Here is a 24980-nt window from a genome sequence, read left to right as displayed (position 1 = left end):
GACACTGATACAATGCTACATTTCTCCAAATCAAACTCATCCTAATCTTAGATGATCCGAGAGTGAGTATATTTGAATTCTTTAAGAGAGATTGTCTCAGCGTTGTTTTGCTTACATGCACAGCTGATAAACGCGGAGTACAGTTCTCTGGTCAGCAGAGGATCAGGCATGTCTCTCAGAAACTCTTTGAGCAGCGCTGCCACATCATGAACACTGTGCCGCTGGTCCAGAACAACATCAGCACCCCGATCGAACGCTTCACGCAGCTGAACGGCACAACAAACACACCTCAATACTGTGAGAACTGACATCGGTTCACATACTGGAAGTTGCACAACCTTTCCATTCATTTGTGATCATTAATGCAGTTTACAATTATTCAGATTAGCCTAGATTCATTGAAAATAACCTTCTTGAAAGGTTTGTGTACACTTGGTTCAACAGGAACGCTTAGCAAACTTGGGTTTATGAAGAAACCGTAAGGGGTTGAAAAAAGCTAATAATTAATTGAATAAATAAAATGTACAACTTAAATAAATAATTAAAAATGAAAACAAATTGCAATACTTACTATATAAAAAAATGAAATAATTTATTTGTTTAGCTGGAAGTCAAAATACACAATTTTGGTAAGTTTTATTATGTTATATATTAAGCACTAACAAGAGTGACTATAATATTGCTTAGGTTTGTATTTTTTGTTTTTTAAGTTTAAAAATAAAAGATAAATAATAAAAATAAAAGATTAATTATTTCATTTGATTGCTGTCATGTGACCATTAATTGGCATCAGAGAACTGTGAATATGAAAATGTGCTGTTGAATCTTTAAACTTATTAATATAGAGGAACTGTAAATAAATATTTTAGGTCAAAAATAAAATAAAATAACATTTGGGTTTTGGAAATTCCTGTTCTAGATGATGAAATATTTTATGATGAGAAAAATATACAAAATTAAATAAAATGCCTTTATTTTATATTCCTTTACTGAAATATAATAACTGAAATATTATTTGTTTTTACAATTTAATGTAATTTAATTTTAGAAATATGTAGCTTTTTTATGCATTCTGGTATATTTAAATATGTAATTTCTAAAACATAAAACATTTGCTTCTCACCTGTCGAACTCTTTTCTTGGAGCTCCCGACCCGGAAAATGCCCACCGTCTGCAGACCTTAACAGCAGCAGAGCAAATAACCGGCACGGTTACATCAACGTCTACACGGAAACAGTCTTAAAACTGTGTTTAGACTACGCTCAGACTAGTCCGACTGTTATTCTGAACTCTGCAGACCCCATGAAATGGAAAAGGAAGCGTTTCTTGTTTTTTTTCCCTGTGTAGATGTTTTCTATTGAAACAGGAAGTTGGGGCGGGGCTTATCGAACCATGATGACCTCACACTGGGGGCTCCTTAAAAGAGATTTGTATTGAGGTGGCACTGACCATACTTCTGCAGGTGTTGGCAGCAGCTGTCCAGCACGCGTGGCACCTGTCTGTAGATGGGGTTCAGGCTGAGCTTGGCGTCGCTCGTCTTCTTCTTCTTCTTCTCGCTGTGTGACTCCACAGGCGTGGAGAGCTGAAGAGCCTCCAGCAGACGAGACTGACTGTCGTCCAGATCAGTGATGCAGTCCACAGACATACCGCCCTGCAGCGGTCAAACACACAAATATAGACACGTCTGTCAGCATTTTGGGCTGAGAAATACAGTTCCAACTCTATTAAAACCATTGCATTATTCAGTGTTTTCTGAAGGCCACTTTGGATGTGAAATAGTTACATAGGATGTGAATACAGATTACAAGTTACCCTATTTAAAATGCAATAGGGTTAAAGACGAAAAAGTGTTTAAGCATAAAAAAAAGTGTAATACTGCTATAAACTGTTGTAGTCCCCCCCCACCGCCCCAAAAAATGCAAAAAGTTTTCTGTTTTATTTAATTGCAATTTTGTTTTTGCTTTTCTGAGCAAAAATTAAATATCATACATTTTCCCCTGATTTACAGACAACACCCAGTAAAATGTCATTCAGTGTATCAATCTTGTCAGGCATATTTACAACAAAAATCAATTTATGACATATTAAAAGGCTAATTACTTTCATCCCAAATACTTATGAGTTGTAATTTTACATTTTTAACATTTGCCACTATCCTAGGTTTTGCCCATTTGTCAGTAAGAATTTTTACTAATTTAAAACACAATAAAATTTAGTATGCGTCAGAATAAGCACGATGTTTGATTTTTTGCATAAATATCGTGTTACACTGAATGACAATGTAACATTATTTCAACCAAATTTTGACATTTTATTCTCCAAAAACTTATTTGAAACATTAAAAGTAGACATTTTACTTACATTTAATGTGCTTTCTATGGACACAAAATCACTTTTTTAAATTTTTTTAACATCTTTGACCCAATAAGAAGTGTAAATATTTCAATAGGCAGGGTTATGCTTACAGTAGTATTTTACAATGATTAAAGTTTAATTTTAAACACAGCCACCACAATATAAGAACTAACTTGGAGATCATTCTGAGGTTAAATACCGATGTAAAACCATAACAAGAAAAACTGTAGTTTAGTAGCTACAGTATGATACTGTTTTTGAAATCGAATCTTTCCATATAGTTAAAACAGGAAACACTGGCATCTAACAATGCAGTGAAAAAACTAAAACAGTCAATGCACATGCCATAAACCAAAATAGAAAATAAAACAGTTATCAAATATGCATGTGTCATATTCTGTGTCCTAAACTCCTGAAACATTGCTGTCTAATATTGTTGATTTAAGAAAGATATCAGTTGAACCTGTATATGGTTACTAGTTACAATTATTTTTATTTTGCAATTAAAGTACATCATTTAGATACATGCAATGTAATGTCACTCCCCAACACTGGCGTTATTTATAGCATTACTTATCTCCAACATAATCAAAGCAAATACATTTTTTAATATGCATTAAATCATCATCCCCAGTTGTCATGAATAAACAACGGAAACATTAGTTTCCCCCCCACAGAGATTTAAAGATTTCTACTTAATGAATTATTGATTCCTAAATGTGAGGTCTAATGATGTGTGGCACCAGTTTTGGGTCTCAAACAGCACTAAACAAAAGTTTACACAGAAAAAGCAACTAAAAGTTTCATATTCATGAATTTTAAAAATGACCCGCTTCATTGATTCAAAGTCGACTCTTTCTTTTGAGAGACAATAACTTCATACACAGTGCACTTTCAGATTTATAACTTTTTTATTCATAAAGCTGTGCTACACACTATATAAAAGCTCATTTTATATAACAGAGGCACTTTAATGATCATTTCAACATTTACTTGTGTAAATATTATTATATGCACTTAAGCTAACATGAACTAATGATGAATAGTTGTATTGATTATATAAGATAAATATAGACTATAATTATATACAGCAACAGATGCATTGCTCACTATTTAATTAATGTTAATTATGCATGAAATACATAACAAATAGGATCCAGTTTTGGGGGTAATGCATTATAAAGTATCGGGAGTTACGTTATAAGATTACTTGTTTCAAATAACTAGTAAAGTAATGCATTACTTTTTAATTTACAAGAAAATATCTGAGTTAATTTTAAGTTAGGCCATTTACTTTGTGTTTTACCATTTATTGACTGAATGGTAAAATGTGAATGTGAATGTGCATTAATGTGACTAAACGTGAATGTGCATTAATTCATCCCACTCACACTAATTTAGTATTCATCCAAATGCATTAAAATGACATATGATGCAAAACCGCAATAGTTAAATGTTAAATAACACAAATGTATCTAATCTCATTTTATTAACTAATGTCTTTGCTGCTGACCTTTGATGATCCAGTTTAATCATACTGATAAGCAAATATGACTTTAGATAAACTAAAATTAGACGTGAGTTTACCTTTCCTTCAGCCTGAGGTCTATTCATTACACTTTTTGGAGTGAAAGGGTTTAAACATTTGCTAAAAATAGAACTTCTTAAAACAAATCAAGCCCTTCTCATATTTGAAAAGTAATGCAAAAGAAACATAATGCATTACTTTCCACAAAAAGTGACCAAGCAACTTAGTTACTTTTTATAGGGAGTAACGCAATATCGTAATGCATTGCTTTTAAAAGCATCTTTCCCCGACACTGGTGTGGCTTCAGTGTAAAGCAGTTGAAGTGATACTCTACCCGTCTGCGTGAGCGCAGCGGTGTCTCCGGTGTGCCGGGTGTGGTGCACTCGTTGGGCGTCTCGGAGGACGAGCTGAGGGACGAGTTACTGCTGGAGAGCTCCTTGTTGGTGGATCTGCGTCCCGTCAGGTGCAGGAGTGAAGAGACTCGATCCACTGGACCCCGCTGCTCCTCCTGCTCCTCCTGGAGCTGCTTGTGACGCCGGTCGTTCACGATCACCTGCGAGAGCGGCACGCCGAACGCCTGAGGATCCGACTCTGAGAGACAAACACACGCAGATTTACTGCACTTCTGCTTCTCTAGTACAGGATTTCACAAAGAACAAATGCCTTTGAAGCTAAAATAGTTACATTAGGTGCACCTGGGGTTTTTAGTTGATATTTAAATGTTTTAACAACACAAAAGATAAAAGGTTAGCCTCTTAGCCAGCACAAAGACGTCCTCGTCCTCAACGCCTTTCAACTTGCACGTGTCAGTGTTTATGAATAGATTAAATGAAACGGGACAAATTTAATCTTGACAATCTATGTATCATTATAAAGATCTAAACTGGTAGTGCTTTTACCCAGAATGCATCGTGATGGCAGTGATCTGTCTGTGCGGCTCGCAGTAATGTGTGCTGGAATGCAGATGCTCCAGAGAAATAACAACAACAGTCCGAGACGCTCTGCGCATTAAACCACTTCTGTGTGAGGCGTTCAGTGTGGAATGACACAATACAAAAATATTTGCATATGCCACGTTTTATTACTTTATATATTAAGCAATATGAAATAAGCAGGAGTGTCTGTGTGACATTGCTTAAAGAAGTTGGCAGGTTTGTATTTATTTATAAGCATCAAACATATCCATGTTATGGTGTGTTGTTATTGAACTATCAATACATGTGAATATAATACACGGCTGAGCAATAACTGTATTTTCATTAACTAACAAAGATGAATAAATACACTAATGTATTGTACATTGTTTGTTGATGTTAATTAATAAATTAACTAACATTAACTAATGGACAAATTGTTACCGTTTCATTTTTTGTTTTGTTTGCTAATTTTTTTTACATAAAGTCCCCCTGGTGTTTTAAGTAAACATTTCAATAATGAGGCTAAATAAATAAGCACACAAATAAATATTACGGTACCTTTTATTTTAGATAATTAAATTTTACTTTTGAAATAAAGCCAAAATAAAACACATTTTCATTTGTATTTATTTAATTTAAAGTATCAACATTCACAAAACACTGTTATTGTTAACTAAAGCGAACGACTGCTGCGTACACAATTTGGCAGAAAACCTGTCACAGTCTTCAGCTGGTGTGCCCAGGATAGCCACCAAATGACACTGTCTTTCTGTGAGCACGTGGCTTGTGTTGTGTTTGTTTGGTGCAATGTACTCTCTCTTATCTATTGTCTGACCCAGCCCATCTTGTTACCTCATTACTGTTTTTAAAAAAAGTGTAAAGTAATGTGACATTCAGCCAAATATGGTGACCCATACTTCGAATTCACACTCTGCATTTAACCCATCCTAAGTGCACATACCCCAGAGCAGCAGGCAGCCATTTGCGCTGTGGCGCCCAGGGAGCAGTTTGGGGTTCGGTGGTTTGGCTGCGAGGGCCATTGTTGTCATGGCACTGGGTTGAAATATATATATAAATATATATTTTTATTATTATTTTACCGTAGCCCCACTCTTTTTATTTATTATTTTACCACCGTCCCACTATTTTTTATTTACATTTTTTCTCGCAGAGTGCAGCCTGCAAGATAATGATGACGTGATTATCTGTTGACTCCCTGGCCCCGCCCCCAACACGTCACCTTGCAAGTTGCTCAAAATAAAAAAAAGTGAGATAAAAATGGATAACAGAAAGCGCAAATGCGGCGCTGAAAAGTCCAGAAAAAATAAGAAGAAAGCTTTGGAAACTGACACGGCCAAATGTTCTAAACTGAGCACATTCTTCCTAAAAAAAAAACAAACGGAGACGTCGAGGCCGGTAATAAGCTAACGTTAAGGTAGTTAGGAGCAGTTCAAGATGCTAGCGACATTGCAAAACAGCGTTGTTTGCAAACCACCGCTCATGTATCAAACTTTTTCTTGTAGCTCTTCAGCAGCAGGCGCCTCTAGTCCAGTTTGCTGCTAACAGTGAAGAGCAAGGCCCAGTAACATTACCAAGCTCCAGTAATGAGCCCAACACACCAGAATGGGCAGCTAGGATTGTCATTCAGAAGAACTAATAGTAATGAAGAGCCCTGCTCAATGAAAAATGCCCTGAGATAATTAATGATACCTGATGATTCAGCAATACATTAATGAAACTGTTGTTAGAAAGTGCAATACGTTTTATTTTAATCTTTATTTTTTATTTTGTTTTATATATTTGTTTTTATTAGATTTTTTGTCTTTATTTCAATGTTTGGATATTTATGAATACTAAATCTTAAAGAAAAGAGATTCTTACACTATCCTGTTATTTACTGTTCTAATAAATCTTCACTGTGAAGCACAACCTAGGCTATTGTTTTTGCACTGAATTGGAAATGATGATGTTTTTTAAAAACAGAATGAATTGTATGAAGACAAGGCTGTAGGGAATTCTATTCTGAGGTTTTAATTACATTATTTTAATATAGTCAGTTGTGAACTAAAGTGGGCCGGTCTAAGGCATGAAACTCCAGGGCTGAAACGGAGTCCCAATCCAGCCCTGGTTCGGTGCCTTGCTCAATGGCACCTAGGTCATGGTATTGCCAGCCCGAAACTCAAACTAGGAGTCAAACTCTCTAACCACTAAACCATGACTTCCCCATGTTTTATTTGCTCCGCCTGTGTTTCTCTCTTTCTTCTGGACTCCATTCTCCTAAACTCCACTCACCTGTTCTCTTGTTGCCTTATTCTTTGATTTAACTTGCCCCAGCTGTTTACCTGATTGCCTCTTCTTTATAAGCTCCCTGTGTTTTCTGTTCTGGGCTCATTTGTCTCTCATATGTACAGGCTTGTGCCTCTGATGTCTGGCTGACCTGTGTTCAGTTTATGTCTTATTGTAAGCATGAATGTTACTCAGGTTTTTTCACCTCTGGGGTGGTTTCAGATGTGTTTTTGTTAATTTTGGCGAGTTATAAATAAAGACTCCTTATCTGCCTGCACTCGAGTCTTCGCCTCTGACAATACCAGCAAAGAGCGCTGCATTTATAATATCTTAAAGACATCAACATATTTCTCTTATAACACAAATATATGCATAATGAATCTTTCATAATGTCTACAATTATTGTGTCATAAAGAGGGTTCATGAGCATGCAAATTTTAGCACTGCATTGCTGCATTATTTTGCAACTACATGTCTACTAACTCAAAGTAGACTGTTAAGGTAGGTTTAGGGTTAGTATAAGTTGACAAAGAAAGTGTTAGAAGATATTAAGCAGACAGTCTACTAATACTCTACTAACATCTAGTTGACATATAGTTGCAAAGTTACTTACTGTTAGTAGAATGTCTAAAGTGAACTATTGAAATATAGTGTTGCCAATATTTTTTTGAATCATTTCACAATCTCTAGATTACAAAACACTGCATTTCTTTAGCAATGTAATGTGGCAGCAACGTATAGAGACCTTGGCTTGTAAATATAATCGAATTACTATTTAGAAAATGATAACGCATTAAATTACTAAATGCCCAGACATGTGAGGCAGCAATTGTGACAATCACCCGACGCCAAGTAACGATAATTAGGAATTTTATTACACCATTTAAAATATTTAATAGTCTTAGTGCATTTCTAGATCTCATTAAAATGTTTAATCCATCACACAAAAGAAGACATATCTAATCAAAGACAAATCAGCTTTGACCTTTATTTCTAGTGGTCAGCTTGCAGCTTTAACTTCTCGAGGTTCAGGAAGACGAATATCTAAAAACCAAATGCATACCTTTGTCTCTCTTTTCCTTCGATAAAGAATCCAGCTTCCTCCTGAGCGACTTTTTCCTCTTCTGACCATCTGGAAAAGACATTGCATACAAAACTTCAGAAACAGAACAGAAAATAACTACAAAAATGTAAGACAATCAAACCAGTGACACTTCAAGATGTCTCTCTCTCTCTTTTTTTTTTATGTGAGTCTCTGTGTACCTTTGGGGATGGTGATCTGGCATCCCAAATCAAAGTCTTTCATCAGTCTGACCAGAGCGACTTCCTGCAGCCGGACTCTCTCCAGCTCTGACAGACTCTGAATGGAAACCGACTGCATGTGGAAATTATGACCGGCTGTTTTCTTACAGGTGAAATCTCCCTATGACAGATGCAAAATAAACAGATAAATTATTTAATCCAGCAGCATCAACAAAATATTACAATATATAAAAAATATACACTGCTGGTCTAAAGTGTTGAAATAAGTCTCTTTTGCTCAACAATGCTGCATTTTTTGTACACAAAGTAAAATATTATTTACATTTAAAATAGATGTTTTCTATGTGATTATATTTTAAAGTGTAATTTATTTCTGTGATGCTCCGCTGTATTTTCAGCATCATTCCTCCAGTCTTCAGTGTCACATGATCTTCAGAAATCATGAAAATATGATGATTTACTGCTCAAGAAACATTTCTGATTATTATCAGTGTTGAAAACAGTTGTGCTGCTTCATATTTTTGTGGAAACCATGACATTAGTATTCAAAAGAAAGTATTAATAAAAAAAATAACTATAATAATTGTATCTAGCACTGATGCATTTAATTGATCAGATTAATAATTTTATTTATAACATTTATAATGCAACAAAAGATTTATATTTTCAAATAAATGCTGTTATTTTGAACTTTCTATTCATCTGTGGATCTTAAATGTATCATGGTTTCCACAAAAATATTGGTCAGCACAACTGTTTTCAACATTGATAATATTCAGAAATGTTTCTTGAGCAGTAAATCATCATATTTTCATGATTTCTGAAGATCATGTGACACTGAAGACTGGAGGAATGTTGCTTTAAATACAGCGGAGCATCACAGAAATAATTTAGATATTACTTTATATTCACAGATAAAACCGCGAACCCGCTCCGAACTCCCGAACTGACTTAAATGATTCGCAAACAACAAACTGACTAGAATGATTCGCCATCCTGCTCCAAACTTTCAAACTTACTCAAATGATTCGCGAACCAGCTACTAACTCCCGAACTGACTCAAATGATTCACGCTCCGAACTCCCGAACTGATATAAATGATTCGCGATCCACAAACTGACTCAAATGATTCGCGAAACCGCTCCAAACTTCCAAATTGACTCAAATGATTCGCGAACCCGCTCCGAACTCCCAAACTGACTCAAATGATTCGCAATCCACAAACTGACTCAAATGATTCGCGAACCCGCTCCGAACTTCCAAACTGACTCAAATGATTCGCGAACCCGCTCCGAACTCCCAAACTGACTCAAATGATTCGCGATCCCCAAACTGACTCAAATGATTCACTATCCCGCTCCAAGCTCCTTAACTGATTAAAATGATTCACGCTCCGAACTCCCGAACTCACTCAAATGATTACAGTATCAGTTATTGTCAAATGGAACTGTGTTACAGTAACGCGTTACTGCCCAACACTGGTTAACATACATGGAAAAATAAACCACTGTTTCAAAATGTGTGTGTTTTCTGCATGAATGTGTGCTATTTTAAATTCTACTAATATTTCACAATTTTTACTGTATTTTTGATCACATAAACGCAGCCTTGGCGAGCAGAAGAGTATTTTCCCGAAACATGTAAGAAATGTGGAATTATTCCATGTATAAGCTGAGAATGTTTCTCATTGGTGCATTTCGTTTCAGGATTGTGGATAGTCTTTTATAGTTTTTTTTATTTGTTAAACAAATATGATTTCAGATATGAAATCATAGGCTTGACGCATGTTTTCTAAAGCAGCCTCTGAGCTCATGTCAGGTATCTCAATGGAGAATGAATGGGTGTTCAGCTCCAGTAATCCTGCTCTTGTGCTCTGCTGCCTTTATATTGTGATGTTTGGACAGACACAGTGAATACACACACACAGTGTCTCTACACTCCCTCAGAATAAGCCCAGGTCTCTGTGAACATGCAGTGACAAGCACTGGAGAATTCCTGGCATCTACACAGACCTTCGCCGATCAGCCTAATCTCCTCGGACTTGAGAAATCGAACCCAGACTCTGGCAGACGCTCGTGTTTTGTTGGTTTGCTTTTACTCCTCTTCGCCTTTTAGGGCTTTCTGGGAATGATCACTCAAGTAAACTTAGCCAGGAGTCTCAGGCCGAGTTAGATCAGATTACACGATAGAAAACAACAAATTAGTCATTTTCACAAATCATTTACAACCGGTGTTATGCAATAAAAACCATCTGGCAGGACTATACTTCAAATTACCCTCTTCATTATGAAAACATGCCTTGATTATTTTAACTGCAGTTTTTTATACATTTTATGACTTGCATCTAATTTAAATGTACTATATTTTACTACTTGTAAACTAGCTATAATGACCATTTGAAATGATTAGTAATTATTTGAAAAAATAATTAAATATTTTAAAGTAATTCTTATATAAATAATATAATTGTTATTAAATAATTATTTAAATAAATAATTATAATATTTTTTTTTAATACTGGCATTTAGTAGTAGTGTGTAGATGTGTAGGACAAATACTAAAACATTAATATTACTACATATTAACAGCTTAAAAAAGAGAACCAATTACAAAGTTAGGAAAATGAAAAAGAAACACAAAACATGTTTTAATTATCATTTAAGTATACAATAAAAATAAAAAAACATTTTGATTAAACAGATTGGTCCTTGAAGGGGAAAGTAAATCCTATGTCTTATATAATATTTGTTTTGTGCAAGTTTAATGTTAAGTGGGAGATTGAGTTTTTTTGCTAAGGTATATGCAATGTTCTATATTGCTCTACATTCAGCAATTGCTATGTTAATCAAGGCATTGTGTTACTAATGAGCCAGTTACGATTTAACTGAATTAGTTAAATTAAATAAGTTTCCACTACTAAAAAATGTTCTTAGTTTACTTTTCATGTACTTCTCAGAAATGGGCTTTATGTACTCCTCAGGAATATACTTAAAATGTCATTTAAGTATACTTGACTTGTACTTACAAAAAGGCTAAATATATTTGAGCTATACTCCTAGAATCCGTGTTTTCATTGTTATACAGTAGAGGGCGCTAGTACACATCTTCTGCACAGAATTTCCACAAAAACACAAGTGAAGAAGAAAAAAGAAACACCTGTAACATGATCATCTGACATGAAACAGCATCAAAACTGTAATGTTACTGAATAAAATGTTGACAGATGAAGAGGTAATGATTACAGTCAAGATTTGGGGTGTTGATCAGCTCCATCTACGTTTTGATTTTCATTCTGAATCCAATTCATAGTCTTTTTCAGCTTTTTGTTCAAAATGTTCTTTCTTTATTTTTTATGAAACACATTAAAGTGTTTAAAAAAAGAAATTAAGCTAGAATACAATGTTTTTCTTTACAAGCAGTTACCTGTTCTTTCATTGGATGTTTTATATGTTTCAGATGTTCATGTAACAAAATATATACACATTCAAACCTAAATAGGGACATAGTAGTATACTTAAAGTATGATGTAAAGTTCACTTAAAGAAAACTTATGAGTATACTTGCAGGATAAAACTACTAAACGTAGTTTACTGAGACTAATAGAGTGTACACAGTATTTAATTAGTAAACTATCAGTATACCTATAAGTTCACTTTTAGTATAATTGCAGTACAAACTACAAACATAGAGGTAAACTAGTTGTGTACTCAAAGTTTTGCTACTGTTGTACTTAAAAGTATACATGCTAGAAAGTTGGCCTATTTAGTCCCAAGGAGTATTGAAACAGAACACTTACAAGTATATTACTAGAACACTCATATTTGTATACTTGCTACATAAAGTATACTTAAAAAAATACTTGAAGTTTACTTAAGTATACTTCATAAAATAAACTTGAAGTATACTACTTTTTCGTAAGGGGTATGTGGACAAAATACAAATCTGCCAGGTCTGCTCGCGGAGTTTTGCCAACTTAGTCGGGTTAACAGTGTGCAGAATCGAATAAAACGTTCTCATTTTAAATGACGAAAATGAGTCAATTGCGTTAAATACATATAAATGAAAACATACTCACATGGATCCTACATAGAGTAGAATTAACCGATGAATTCAATATTCCTAAATATCGATTTTTAAACATTTGCTGTCGTGTTTTAGATGCTGTCAGTTCATTAACATTACATGTTTGAGCGTCTATGCAAGTAAAAATAAATGCACAAGCAGAAAGGGTGGCTTCCGGAACACACTCATATTTAGAAATCACACACACACACACACACACACACACACTCTCTCTCTCTCTCTCTCTCTTTATCTGTATCGTACAGCCCTAATGAGCGGTTAGGAAGGAAACAGACTGTGCAGGCAGATACTCACGACCTCTGATTAACCAGCCCGTAAATCTGCCTCGACCAGATTATGCTTTCTTTGATCCATGTTGAAGTAGAAACTGTCATATGAGTCCAGCCCCAAAGCCCAAAGAGGCTTACAGTCCAGCAACAATGAGAAATACTGACCCATTTCTAAGGCCTTTCCAACAATTACAGGTGAACTTCATGACATTCATGCAAGATCTATTCCTTTGAAAACATTAGTTATTTGTGCATCTATTTTCTTCATGGAATGCATTTCTTTTCAAGAAGCTCTTTTTTTTAATGCAATGGTTTATTTTGACTAAGCGCCAAAAATGAAAATGAAAACAAAACGGTAGTCCATATGACTCGGTTGAACGTCTTAAGTCATGTGACTCTTTGTGTGGGAAACTGAATTTTGATCGTTGTCTCTCCTATTATCATAAAGTAAATACCTCCTCTTATGGGTCATTGTGTAGCATATGTGATGTTCAACCGCACTTTTATTTCACTTTTCCGCTCTAGCCAATCTCATAAACTTGGATAACAGGACCACATGCATGCCTAACAGCACAAGTCAAACATTCACTGAGCATTTCCTTCCCAGCTGCAGAAGGTCAACACTCAATCCAAACACTAGCAGTTCCTCGTCTGCTTGCATAATAACCCAGATGAATTAACCCACTGATGTGCACAAGCAAGACATTAGCTGCCTCAACTCAAAATGAGATCAATAAAACAATCAGATATTTTTTATTATTCATTTTTTTTCTACCGATATATGGTAAACTACCTAAAGAGATAGGAACAAATTTCAGTGCTTTTACTTTATCTTGCAAAGGTATTGTGTTCCCTAAGAAATTTTCCATTTGCTTGTAAAACGTGTTTTTTTCACTAAGAAACATTGTATTTACTCATAAATAATTGGTGTTCGCTTTTGTGTTCTACTAAGGAACTTTGCATTTGCTTGCATTTTTCACTAAATACATTGCATTTACTCATAAATAATTTATATTCACTTTTGTGTTTTGCAAATGAACTTTGCATTTGTTCCTGCAAAAGTATTGGGCTCCTAAAGAAAAGTAACTTTGCATTTGTTAGTGAAACATTTACATTCTTTCACAAAAGTATTGCATTTCGCTAATAAATTCTGCATTCTGATAAGAAACTTTGTGTTCCTTCTTGTAAAATATTGCTTTTCCTTCCCATGAGAAACTAACTTAGCATTTGCTTGTGAAACATTTTTGTTCTTTCACAAAAGTATTGCATTCTCCCGAAAAACTTTCTGTTTACTTGAAAGATACAGAAAATTATTGCATCCTGCAAAGGAACATTGTGTTCGCTTCCACAAAAGTATTGCATTGCATTAAGAAACTTTTTCTGCTAAGAAAGTTTGTTCGCTCCTGCAAAAGTATTGCTTTACACTAAGAAACTTTGTGTTCATTCTCGCAAAAGTATTGTGTTAACATGAAAAACTAACTTTGCATTTGATTGCATTTGCATTATTGTTTGATTGTTTCACTAAAAATAACGTTGTATTCACAAACTATGGAAAAGCATAGTTTTAATTCCCAACTCATATTTCTATCAGAAATGTTTTGCATGCGAACTGAACGGTTTTGCTAAAGAAATAGTGTTTGCTAAAGTTTTTCAGGTGAAAGCAAAAGTTTTGCAAGAGAGAGCAAATGCATTGAAATAAAACTGTTTACACTTTACATAAAGCCTTTTCACTAAGAAACATTGCATTTACTCATAAATAATTGGTTTTCGCTTTTGTATTCTACTAAGAAACTTTGCATTTGCTTGCATTTTCGCTAAATACGTTGCATTTACTCATAAATAATATATGTTCGCTTTCGTGTTTTGCCATTCTACACAAAGGCTTTAAGTAAAGTGATCCGTCGTTTGATTTGTTTTTTGTTTTTGTTACCCTCACCATGTTGCACATTTGTTGAACACTTCATTTCAAATGCATGGCAAAAAAGCATTGCAGCTACAGCAGCTTCCACTCTTTTAGAAAGACTTTCATTAGATGTTGGATCATGGATGCAGGGGTTTAAGGTCAGGCATTGACGTTGAGTGATGATGGTTCAGATCAAAGGTGTTCAGATCTGTGTGCAACCCAGCTGAGTCCTTCCAGGCTCGACAAATCATTTCTATACGGGCCTCGCATTGTGCAACCTATAAAGCTGACTACAAATATCTTGCTGCAACGCCTGGACAGAACACATTGAACACCAAAAACAACAGATATTTAGAGGTGTTGCGCCACTGAGGTCAATTCTGCACAGAGAAAGTTCATGTGACTCATGTTATATGAATGAAAATTACATCAGAACACTAAACTATGGCATTCTTTCTTAAGTACTACACTACACACCCCGCTAACACCTGCACTTCATCATTCTCCGACATAAAATCTCTGCTCTTCCAGACAGCAGACGAGCTCTCCCACTGAAATCCAGAGAAATATCAGCGTACAAGATAACGCTTGTGCACAGATGTGGAATTAAATAAGCCTGGCTTCACATGAGCTGCATTCCAAATCTACAAAGTGTGCACTACAGAGTGTACATATGTAAATCTGTTCATTTGAACACAGACAGTTTAAAGAACAGCATTTATTTTAAAGATTTTTTATTCAAATAAATTTTGTTCTTTTGAACTTTCAAAAATTACATATATTAAAATATATTACAAACATAAAAACATGAAGCAGCATAAAAATCAGAAATGCTCATTTAGCAGCAAATCAGCATATTTTCATGATTTCTGAAGATCATGTGACACTGAAGACTGGAGGAATGATGCTGAAAATACAGCTTTGATCACAGGAATACATTACATATTGAAATATATTCACATAGAACACTGATATTTTTAATTGTAAAAATATTTCTAAATTTTTACTGTATTTTTTATCAAATAAGTGCAGCCTTTGTGATCAGAGGAGATTCCTTTCAAAAACACTTAAAAACATTTCAAACTTTTAACGGGTGTGTTTATATAGTGCAGCATTTCTAGCATTTTATAATAAGATATCAGCAAAAAGAACCTCATATGAAATGTACTGCAGTCTTTTAACATCCAAGGCATCAAAAACACAAAATATAATAGCACAGGTAAGAAAAATGAAAACAATGAGCAGGAGGCTTATTTAGTAAAGTATAAAACACGAGTCGCTTCATCCTTTGGTGCTGTAGTGCCACTCGAAGACTGCACACTTACCAGAAATGAAAGCCTCACTAATCAGCATGAAAGGTGAGCAACAGTTTCATTTGAACAGCTGTCTAACAAGAGATACTTGAGAACCATCAAATAAGCATCACATCTGATGGTAATTTCTGATGGCCACACGTCTATCCTCCACAACGATTTCACCAGCCCGATCTCGTTTGTATTCATAATTATTCAATCATAACATGATCTAAAAATATACCAACTGAAATGCAGATATGAGAAAACTCATTTTCCTGTGGTTTTTCCTCACTCAGGATCAGTTTAGACATTTTCGTTTTGATAAGAAATAAGAGCTTGGGGATTAGGAGGCTTCTTTGGAGAATATCTTGAGAAAAACAAACAGTGCTGCTTTCTTTCTTAATGTCGTCTTCACGCTACGCTTGAGCCAAAGCATCATGGGAGTCAGCTTCCCATAGGAAAGAAGAAACACGATTGAGATCTCCCTAGAATCTCAGTTTCTTCTCGACAGCAATGAGATGAGACTTTTTCGGCTGGTTATTCTCATGTTTTTTAAATCTCAACAACCTTACTACTCAGATTTTCCAAGAAACTAGAATGCAACCAAAAATTTGAGATCTCAAGATAATTGCATGTCAGTAATTGATTCATTTGTGTTTGTTTTTATTGAAAACTTACAAATAATAATAATAATAATAATAATAATAATAATAATTCTGGACTTTCTATTGCACCAATGGCTGGGAAATGCCAAATGAAATCTATTTCCAGAAGTTTCATGTAAGAATGTCACTTTCCCAGACTTATCACTTCCAGCTCCTGAGACAATGAAGGGTAGAAAGTGAGTGCTCCGGGTGTGTCACTTTCTGTGTGGCTTTTCCTTCAGAACAAGTAAAACAAGATGAACCATGCTTTGGGAGGCACTATTGTTTGTATAAATGCTTTGGAATCAGAGGTACATAATGACAAGTGTTATACAAAAAAAAAAAAAAAACACATGAGTCATTGTCCATCCAGATAATTCAGCAGAACATAGAGAAATTAAGAATTTCTTAAAAACTCAATTTTTTTTATTCAAGATGGTTCCATTAATTTGATTAAAATTATAGTAAAGAAGTTACATATTTTTACATTTAAAATAGCTGTTTTGTAAGTAAATATCTGTTAAAATGTAATTTATTTCTGTGATCGAATCTGAATTTTCAGCATCATTAACATTTCAGAAACATTTCGAATCATTACTAATGTTGAAAACAGTTGCGCTGCCCACTATTTTTGTGGAAACTGTGATACATTTTATAGAAAGTTCAAAAGAACAGCATTTATTTGAAATATAAATCTCTAAAAAATGGTTTACAAAAAGTAAAAACCTTCAAAGTAAGACATTCTCATCTGTTGCACATTTTATTTGTATCGAACTAAAATGTTAAATTTGTTTTGTTACTAAAATTCCTCTTTCTGTCAATCAAATTCCACATTGAAAATCCAAAAGGACTTGATCAATTCATTTCAAACTCATACTCATGAAGTTGTCTGACTCTTTAACCAAACAAAACTAACAAAACACACAAAGGTACAAAGAGTTCAACTGTTCACAGGAATCTCTTGAACAATCCTGTTTAATAGCTGTGGTGATGTAAGAGAATTAAATATCACTTTATCTTGTCCCCAGTGTCAAACCCCCGACTGGCACAAAGAAACAGGAAGTACCACATTCTGGGTTTCACCATCACTACATGAATCACTGATTCAGTCAGGACACACCCTCACAGAAGAACACATGAGAGTCATACAGTAGCTGCATGACAACGGAAAAACATCTTCCTCTATCTCATCACAACTCTTTCAACCAGATTCGAAAGGAAAGTGTTGTGGGGAAAATTCAAGATTCACACAAACTTCTTTTGTTGGCTGTACAGCACTGTTGAAGCTGTTAGCAATGGATGATGCTGGGAAAACTCATATAGCGTGTCATAAGAACTCAACACTTTGCAAAAATAAAAAGGAAAAAAAAGTGAGTGATGCTTGTCCATGCAAAAGTTGTCGCAAAGATGTGATCATGTGCAACCGCGAGCAGAAGTGAAACACAGAACATCAATTTGTGACTCATGCACTCATTACAGGAACAGCTGTCACCATTCATAGACTAATGCATCTTTATTCATCATTGCAAACATGTGCAAAAACAGACATGTCCCTTAAGATGATCAATTCTGTGTTGCAAAAATAAAAAATAAAAAACAACAACAAAATAGTTGTTGCAACTAGCAGATATAAATCAAATGCTGCAATCATCTCTTAGTATGATAAGGTTATTTGTGCAATCATTATTTGATGTATTATCATTATTATTATTATTATTATTATTATTATTATTATTATTATGTGCGCAGCCATGATATTTATATTTACCCTCTAAAAGGATTTTAAGAAACATCTATTATAATCAAATTAAGTTAAATTAGTATGTATTTATTAATTTATTCAGAAAACTTGCATCACTCCTCTGCAGTGAATGGGTGCCGTCAGAATGAGAGTCCAAACTCATCTGTTTGGAAGAACACTCATCCACATCTTGGATGGCCTGAGGGTGAGCACATTTACATTTTTGTGTGAACTGTTCCTTTAACACTAGGTGTAAACAGGGCCACAAATCTGCAGTTCGCCCCTGAACATGAACATGTGCTGCACATACGTGTGTGTGAGCAGCAATACACTGAGATGATTGGCAGGAGGAATATAAAAAGGTTAAAGGTTAGGCTGCCACTGATGTTGCAATTGCTTTAATGTAGCTAGAAAATAAAGTTTAAAGAGGTCCAACCTCAGAGGACGAGCTTTTTCCACTCATCATTCTTGAAAACCAAATGCATGACTTTTGGGATCGGAGATGTTTATCGCATGTTGCAACTGTACTTGTCTGGAGGAGATGCGATAATCTAAAGCATCTTAGGTCTCTTACGCTGGATCTGTTCCAGCTGAAAACAGCTTAAGGTGAGTCAGATTCATGAACATGCCCTACATTCACTGGTCTGTGAACGGACCACATGTTCTGCAAACATCTTACTATCTACACTCAATAGTGTTGGATCACGGAAACCACAAAAACACTCTGACTTGCATAGAATTATGCATTTCTAAGGGAAACAGGATATTCAAGGAGGACAAATAGCAAAATAAGGCCAGGAACTTGTTGACTTCAGATATTGCCTAATTTTAGACATTCCCAAGAGACTCCCCATTGGCACTCAACAGTGCATGCTCGTTTTATTGGTGGTAAAGACTACTGCAAGCTTGAAGATTCACCAAACTATTGAACATGAAAGAAGACCTTAAAAAGACCCCAATGTGCTGTTGTACTCAGTTGACAGTCTCCAGTGGGAAGAACTATTTGCATGGGTAGCGCTGCCAAAGATCAGGTCATGGTGCTTTGCTGTGAGAAATAGAAGCTGAGGCAGACTTCATGTAAACCAGATGTCACTTCACTGAAGAACTACGCTCTGCTCTTACACGGTTTCTTCTAGCACAGTACAAAGACTTACTGCAGACAAGCTATTTGCGACACTAAGTATACGGGACTATAAAAGAACAATATGGGCTTCCCGACAAAAAACTCATTCAGTTTAATTCTTTTCAGTCAATATGAGTGTTCTGCAATTCAGCAAAACAGAAAATAGTGAAAGAACATGACGTTTTCATTGTTCGTTTCCTGTTTCGTTAATCCACAAAAAAAAGAAAATTAAAACATTAAAGTAAAACATTAAACATAACAGCTAATATTTTAAGCCGAGTCTCAATTTAAGCTTTGCACAAGAGCACAGATAAATGCAATTTGACCGAAAATGGGAATTTATATAAAAGCAGCCCAATAAAAGTTGAATGTGGCTGTATTTTAGTGAGATATATCAGCGCACTTTGTCTCGAGATCTAAACATTGTTAAGCTTGTTACTGCAACAGATTCCCTGAAACGGTCTGTAACTGGCAAAGAGGTCAAAGGGAAGCACAGATACACACGTAATACTGTTGTGTATTGCAAGTTTACTATTTTTAAGATGTGTGTTGTCTGTGCAAACGAGCCACTGTGGCTGCTTAAGATAAATTAAAGCATGCATTGCATGCGAGAAAACATGAATTCACAGCCTACAGATTCCAGACTTTATTGATTTTCAAATCCAATATTTAGGACTTATTGTCATTTTGCAATGCGGCCCTATCAATCAAGATTGTAAAAAACAAATAAAAATGCATGCATTTGAGTTGAATGTGGTTAAACAAAAAGTCTGCCTTTCATGGCTGTCAGTTTCATTGTCCAGATAACAGAAAGAGCAGTGCTCTAAAAGACACAGCTGAACTGCTTTATAGGAGGAGCTTTATAAATTCCAGATTCCTGAGAGGTTAGGTAACTGTTACAAAGAGAGCTCCCCTTTGGGCTGCCCAACATAAACATCTACAAATTTGGTGTTTTGGTTTCTCAATATTGTAGTATGGCCACAGTTTGATAAAAAAAAGCATGCATTAATTATAAAGAGGGGTTTGTTGATTGGTCTCTAATCGTAGATGCTTTAATAATAATCCAATTTCATTAGTTCACATTCCTGATCTTTGCAAAGCTACTTCAAAAAAACAAGCACTTTCACAACACCTTGGTATTTCCTGGCACTTCGGCCATGTGTGAGATTAATGCCACTTTAATTTACTCTGAACATTTAACACATCTTGACAACAGGTTGCACTTTAGAAAGTCTAATTCACTCAATTGCACATTATCTTGTTATAAAAAGAAAGCATGCAAATGCAATTTTTCAATCCGTTGACAATGACAGCAACGATGCACATCCATTTGGGCCTCCTATTATCTTCATCCCATTGTGCACTTATTGTCCTTTTTCTAAATTATTCAGTGGAATTTAGTGTAAAGTTCAATGGTTTGAGGATAATGCATTTATTAAAGTCAGGATCAGCAGCTAAACCACTGTAGGAGCTCAATATCTTCATTTGTCTTTAGGGTAAGGATTTTATATCTGTGTTGGATTCTGCAGTGGAGGAAAGCGGACATTCCATGAAGACTTCCCTGCTGTCTGCTGCTGAAACCCTGAGGCTGCCAAGAGTCACGCTAAGTCATCTGTCTTCATCCTACCAGCGCTGTCTGCTGTCTTCTGCCTTCTGTCCACGCTCTCTGCGTGTCTGAGCGTCAATCAACCAAACAGAGTCAATGTCGCAGGATTCTTGGTCTCACTCCACTGGTTATCTACAGCCGACTGCATTAAATTCAAGGCTTTGACGTCAGGCTGTCACTGGAACAACGCACTCCTACCTCAACACACTCCTACAGGTCTATATTTCTTCCCATCCTCTATATGGTCAGTAAGCAAGGGTCACTTGGTGGTTCCATCAAAGCAAAAATATAAATAAAAAAAAAACGCTTTCCAGAACGTTCACTGTCTCTGTTGTTCTGTGGTGGATCTAACATCACACCTCCGTATGATCTGCTGAAACCATCACAACCTTCAAAAAACTTGCCCTTAATTTTCCATAAATTGTTTTTGTTCTTGCTTTAATCTATTTGTGCATTTTATTTCAGCTCTGGTTTCTATGCAAGCTAACTTCTGAAACTTGGCAATGCATTAGTGCAATCAGTGCTGGCTCCCGAAGGATAACATGATTGTGAAGCTCCTCGGGACAAAACACTTGATAAATTACTGAACATCAACTTAGTAATTCAAAATATTTTGAATTAGAGTCTATGGTACAGTGATCCAGAAATTACCTTAAAAGTGTCCATCTCAATGCTGAGACTTGGATGCATGCTTTGTCATGATTATGCATCTGATCAGACATGATATACTGCCAAGACTAAGTTAATGAAGATCCAATGCTATGTGTTAACTTGAAAGATAAAGAAACTGCCCATATGCATTCTTTAAATTGTAATAAAATTACTGTGGAGTTTACATTTGAGCTCATATTTAATTACAAGACTAAATGAAACATTCATATATCTGAAAAAAAAAACTGTCACACCACATGACATTTTAAAATGAAATACAACAGGCATTCAGCTGATTAAAAAGTGGTGAAAAACTTAAAAAGACAGTAAAAAAAAAAAAAACCTCTTCCTTTAGTAATAGAATTAATCTGTCATGCAGTTTATGTGCATTTACTAACAATGCATGAAAAGCTCATCCTCGAGAAAAGCCAGATCAACCTGGATGGCCTGACCAGACAAGTCTCGTGATTTATCATTTGCTTTGACATCTGCAAACTTCTATTCAAGCCAAACAGCATCCATGGCAACAAAACATTCATTTGAGTTTGAAATCTTGATTTTTATTAATAAATATTAATCTTACCTCAGATTTACAGATATTGTGCGTAACAGCATCCGACTGAGGCAGCTTTCTTTGAAGCCACTTTCTCGGTGAGAAGATGTTGCTTGAAGCAGAGAGGTGTAGAGATAAATCCCTGGACGCGTTGCGTTTGCCGCTTCTGAAGTCAAAGTGGAGACTGGAGAGCGACGAAGCGTCTGAAGATGTGGACAGGCTCGACGTGGAGAGCCGCGGTTTGAGTCTGGGGTCGGTACCGAAGCTCTCCGTGAACCCAGCGGTGGAGCTCGAGCTCCAGCAGGATGACGAGCGAGGACCGCTGGCGTCTCCAAGCGTCGCGCTGTTTCTGAGCAGCGCAGAGTCCAAACTACGCGTCTGCTGCAGTTTCCTCTTCGCGAGGGTTTTAGAGCCAGATGAGGAACACGAGAAGACGCTGTTTAGCAAGCCTTGCGCGGACATCCCTGCGATATGAGACACAGACTGACTTCCCAAACACAAACCCCATGTGAACGAGACGGACTGAACAGCTGCTGGTGTCGGGCTTTCATCCGCCGTTTAACAGAAACCGCGAAAATGTGTTTTAAAAACCTCTCACATTCTCGTATCCATCTGTGCTGTTCTTGTCAGCGAGGTTGTTTCCACATTTCAAGCCAAAAAGCGCGTCAGTGAAGTTTCTCAACTACATCTCCGTGAAGGATCCCACCCTCTTCCTCCTCCTCCCTGAGTCTGAGAAAAGGAGCTAGACCCTCACTCTTCTCACTGATTGACGGTTGAGCTAGAAGGTTTAATGACGTAATAACGTGGAATCTAAAAGAATTTTAGAATTTCTGCGCAATTCAAATATTTTTGGCGCGTCTCGCTCAGTTTGCCCAGAGTCTACTAGGCCTGTTCTACAGATTTATCAAATAAATACGTTTGCAAAATATGTGCAGTAGCCTATTTAAATATATATTAAATTGATGCATAATGACAATATTTATGTATTGTTTTATTAGGTAATAATAGGGTTAGGTAAATAAATGATAAAACATATATAGCTATATATATATATATATATATATATATATATATATATATGTGTGTGTGTGTGTGTGTGTGTGTGTGTGTGTGTGTGTGTGTGTGTGTGTGTGTGTGTGTGTGTGTGTGTGTGTATGCATGTATGTATGTATGTATGTATGTATGTATGTATGTGTGTATATATGTGTATACTGGGAGTCTGGGACTATCTCGAAGTTAGCAAAAGAAAAACCCGGCATGAAGTAGCTTACAAGATCATTACTCATATGTTTTATATTGTGCTGTTGCATAAGACCAGATGTGCCTAAACTTTTTACTTTGCAGAGCCTAATTCAAAATCGATTAAGATAATAAATGTTGCATTATTTCGAGCTATAGTAAAATGTACTGTACTGTAAAATGAATTGTTACATGTAAATCTAAAGCAAAAGGTTAAAACAAAACAAAAAACATAAGCATGCCTCACGTTTTTGTCTGTTGAATTGCTTTAGTAAATGGAAAGAAAGCCAATTCTCCTGAAGGATTTCCAGCCTGAAACACACTAAAAGAGTAATGTTGACTGCTTTGCTTGTCCACCGCAGCAGTACAATGGTCTCCAGAGAATACAGTTTCAGAAAATATAAGCTTTGGTCACAATTCTTCACTTCCACACCCAAACGCTGCTTAATTTATCCTCACAACATGACAGCAATCAGTCCCCAAGGGCTGCACACACACACACACACACACACACACACACACACACACACGTATAAACCATCTTCCCCTTCAGAATAGAACAATCCATCTTAATCTGAATATCATAACACTGCATGACTTCATAACAGCTCAAAACAGTCTTCACAATGGGGAAATAGGATGGATGTGACTGCTGGGGAAGACAGAGAAGAAGAAAATAGAGGTTAAAAACTCCATAGACATAATAAAAGCCATCAAATCTGCCCCAAAGAGCCAAGATTTTGCTTTAGATCTGCAACATATTATTCCAGAGTTTACATGATACCCCCAGAGCTTCCCGACATGGGGTTATTATCTCATTTTAGCACAGGAAGAAGGATCTCCAAAGACCTCTTTTAAGGTCTGTGAATGTAAACAAATAAGGGTGTAACCGAGAGCATGTCCGAAGGTCTCCATACTGTAAAGATAGATGAAGTGTAAGAAACATCTATGTATGAGTCTTTTATATACAATAGTAATATTTTGATACCAGTTATGATAACAACTCTGTTATTGCTCGTCCAAGCAGCGTTGAATAGTCAGGAATATTCAGACTGAAAGTGTACATGTGTTTTTAAGCACTTTTTAAATTGTTTTGTTCCAAATCTGAATGCATTTTGTTGTTCTGTGAGACACAAAAGATGTTTAAAAGACTTTTTTAATTGTAAACATTCTAATAATGTTAACCGATCTAAAAACTGCATTAAAAATTTGCATGCTCCCAAATATATTTTGAGGTCACACAGATTACATTTTGGGATCATATGCAACAAAACCAGTCACACATATGAGCCCAGATAAAGCTAGAAATATGAAGGTCATCAAGACAAAATTTGAATGTTGGTTGACAAAGTCCTGCCTGAAGTTAAAAAGGTCTTTTGTACCCCAAATACTTTAAGAGCTGCACATTATTAAGGGATATTGAAAAAAATAAAAATGAATCCAAGTGTGTACAATAACTGTATGTTGACTGTCAAGCCAACCTATCATAAAGACAAGATGAAGAAACAGAAGCCTGAGACAGAC

General features: G+C 35.7%; 1 protein-coding gene across 2 annotated transcripts in view; it reads right to left on the bottom strand.

Annotated features, from left to right (window-relative positions):
* Window positions 1-22951, bottom strand: part of LOC113108210 (rho GTPase-activating protein 6) — a 34837-nt gene extending 11886 nt beyond the window's left edge. The window contains exons 1-7 of one of the 2 annotated variants that reach the window (XM_026271094.1): window positions 22248-22951; window positions 8350-8509; window positions 8150-8218; window positions 4218-4474; window positions 1450-1651; window positions 1124-1179; window positions 116-266 (exon numbers count right to left, since the gene is read on the bottom strand). In XM_026271094.1, coding sequence (XP_026126879.1) covers window positions 116-266; window positions 1124-1179; window positions 1450-1651; window positions 4218-4474; window positions 8150-8218; window positions 8350-8509; window positions 22248-22679 — 1327 coding nt within the window. In that variant the 5' untranslated portion in view covers window positions 22680-22951. Of the gene's footprint in view, window positions 1-115; window positions 267-1123; window positions 1180-1449; window positions 1652-4217; window positions 4475-8149; window positions 8219-8349; window positions 8510-12424; window positions 12899-22247 lie in introns of those variants that run through there. The other variant, XM_026271096.1, reaches the window with a different exon arrangement.
* Between the last annotated feature and the right edge of the window lie 2029 nt (window positions 22952-24980).

Source organism: Carassius auratus, chromosome 9 (assembly GCF_003368295.1).
Source record: "Carassius auratus strain Wakin chromosome 9, ASM336829v1, whole genome shotgun sequence".
In the NCBI taxonomy this organism is placed as follows: domain Eukaryota; kingdom Metazoa; phylum Chordata; class Actinopteri; order Cypriniformes; family Cyprinidae; genus Carassius; species Carassius auratus.
This window is presented reverse-complemented; position numbering and strand designations above follow the sequence as displayed.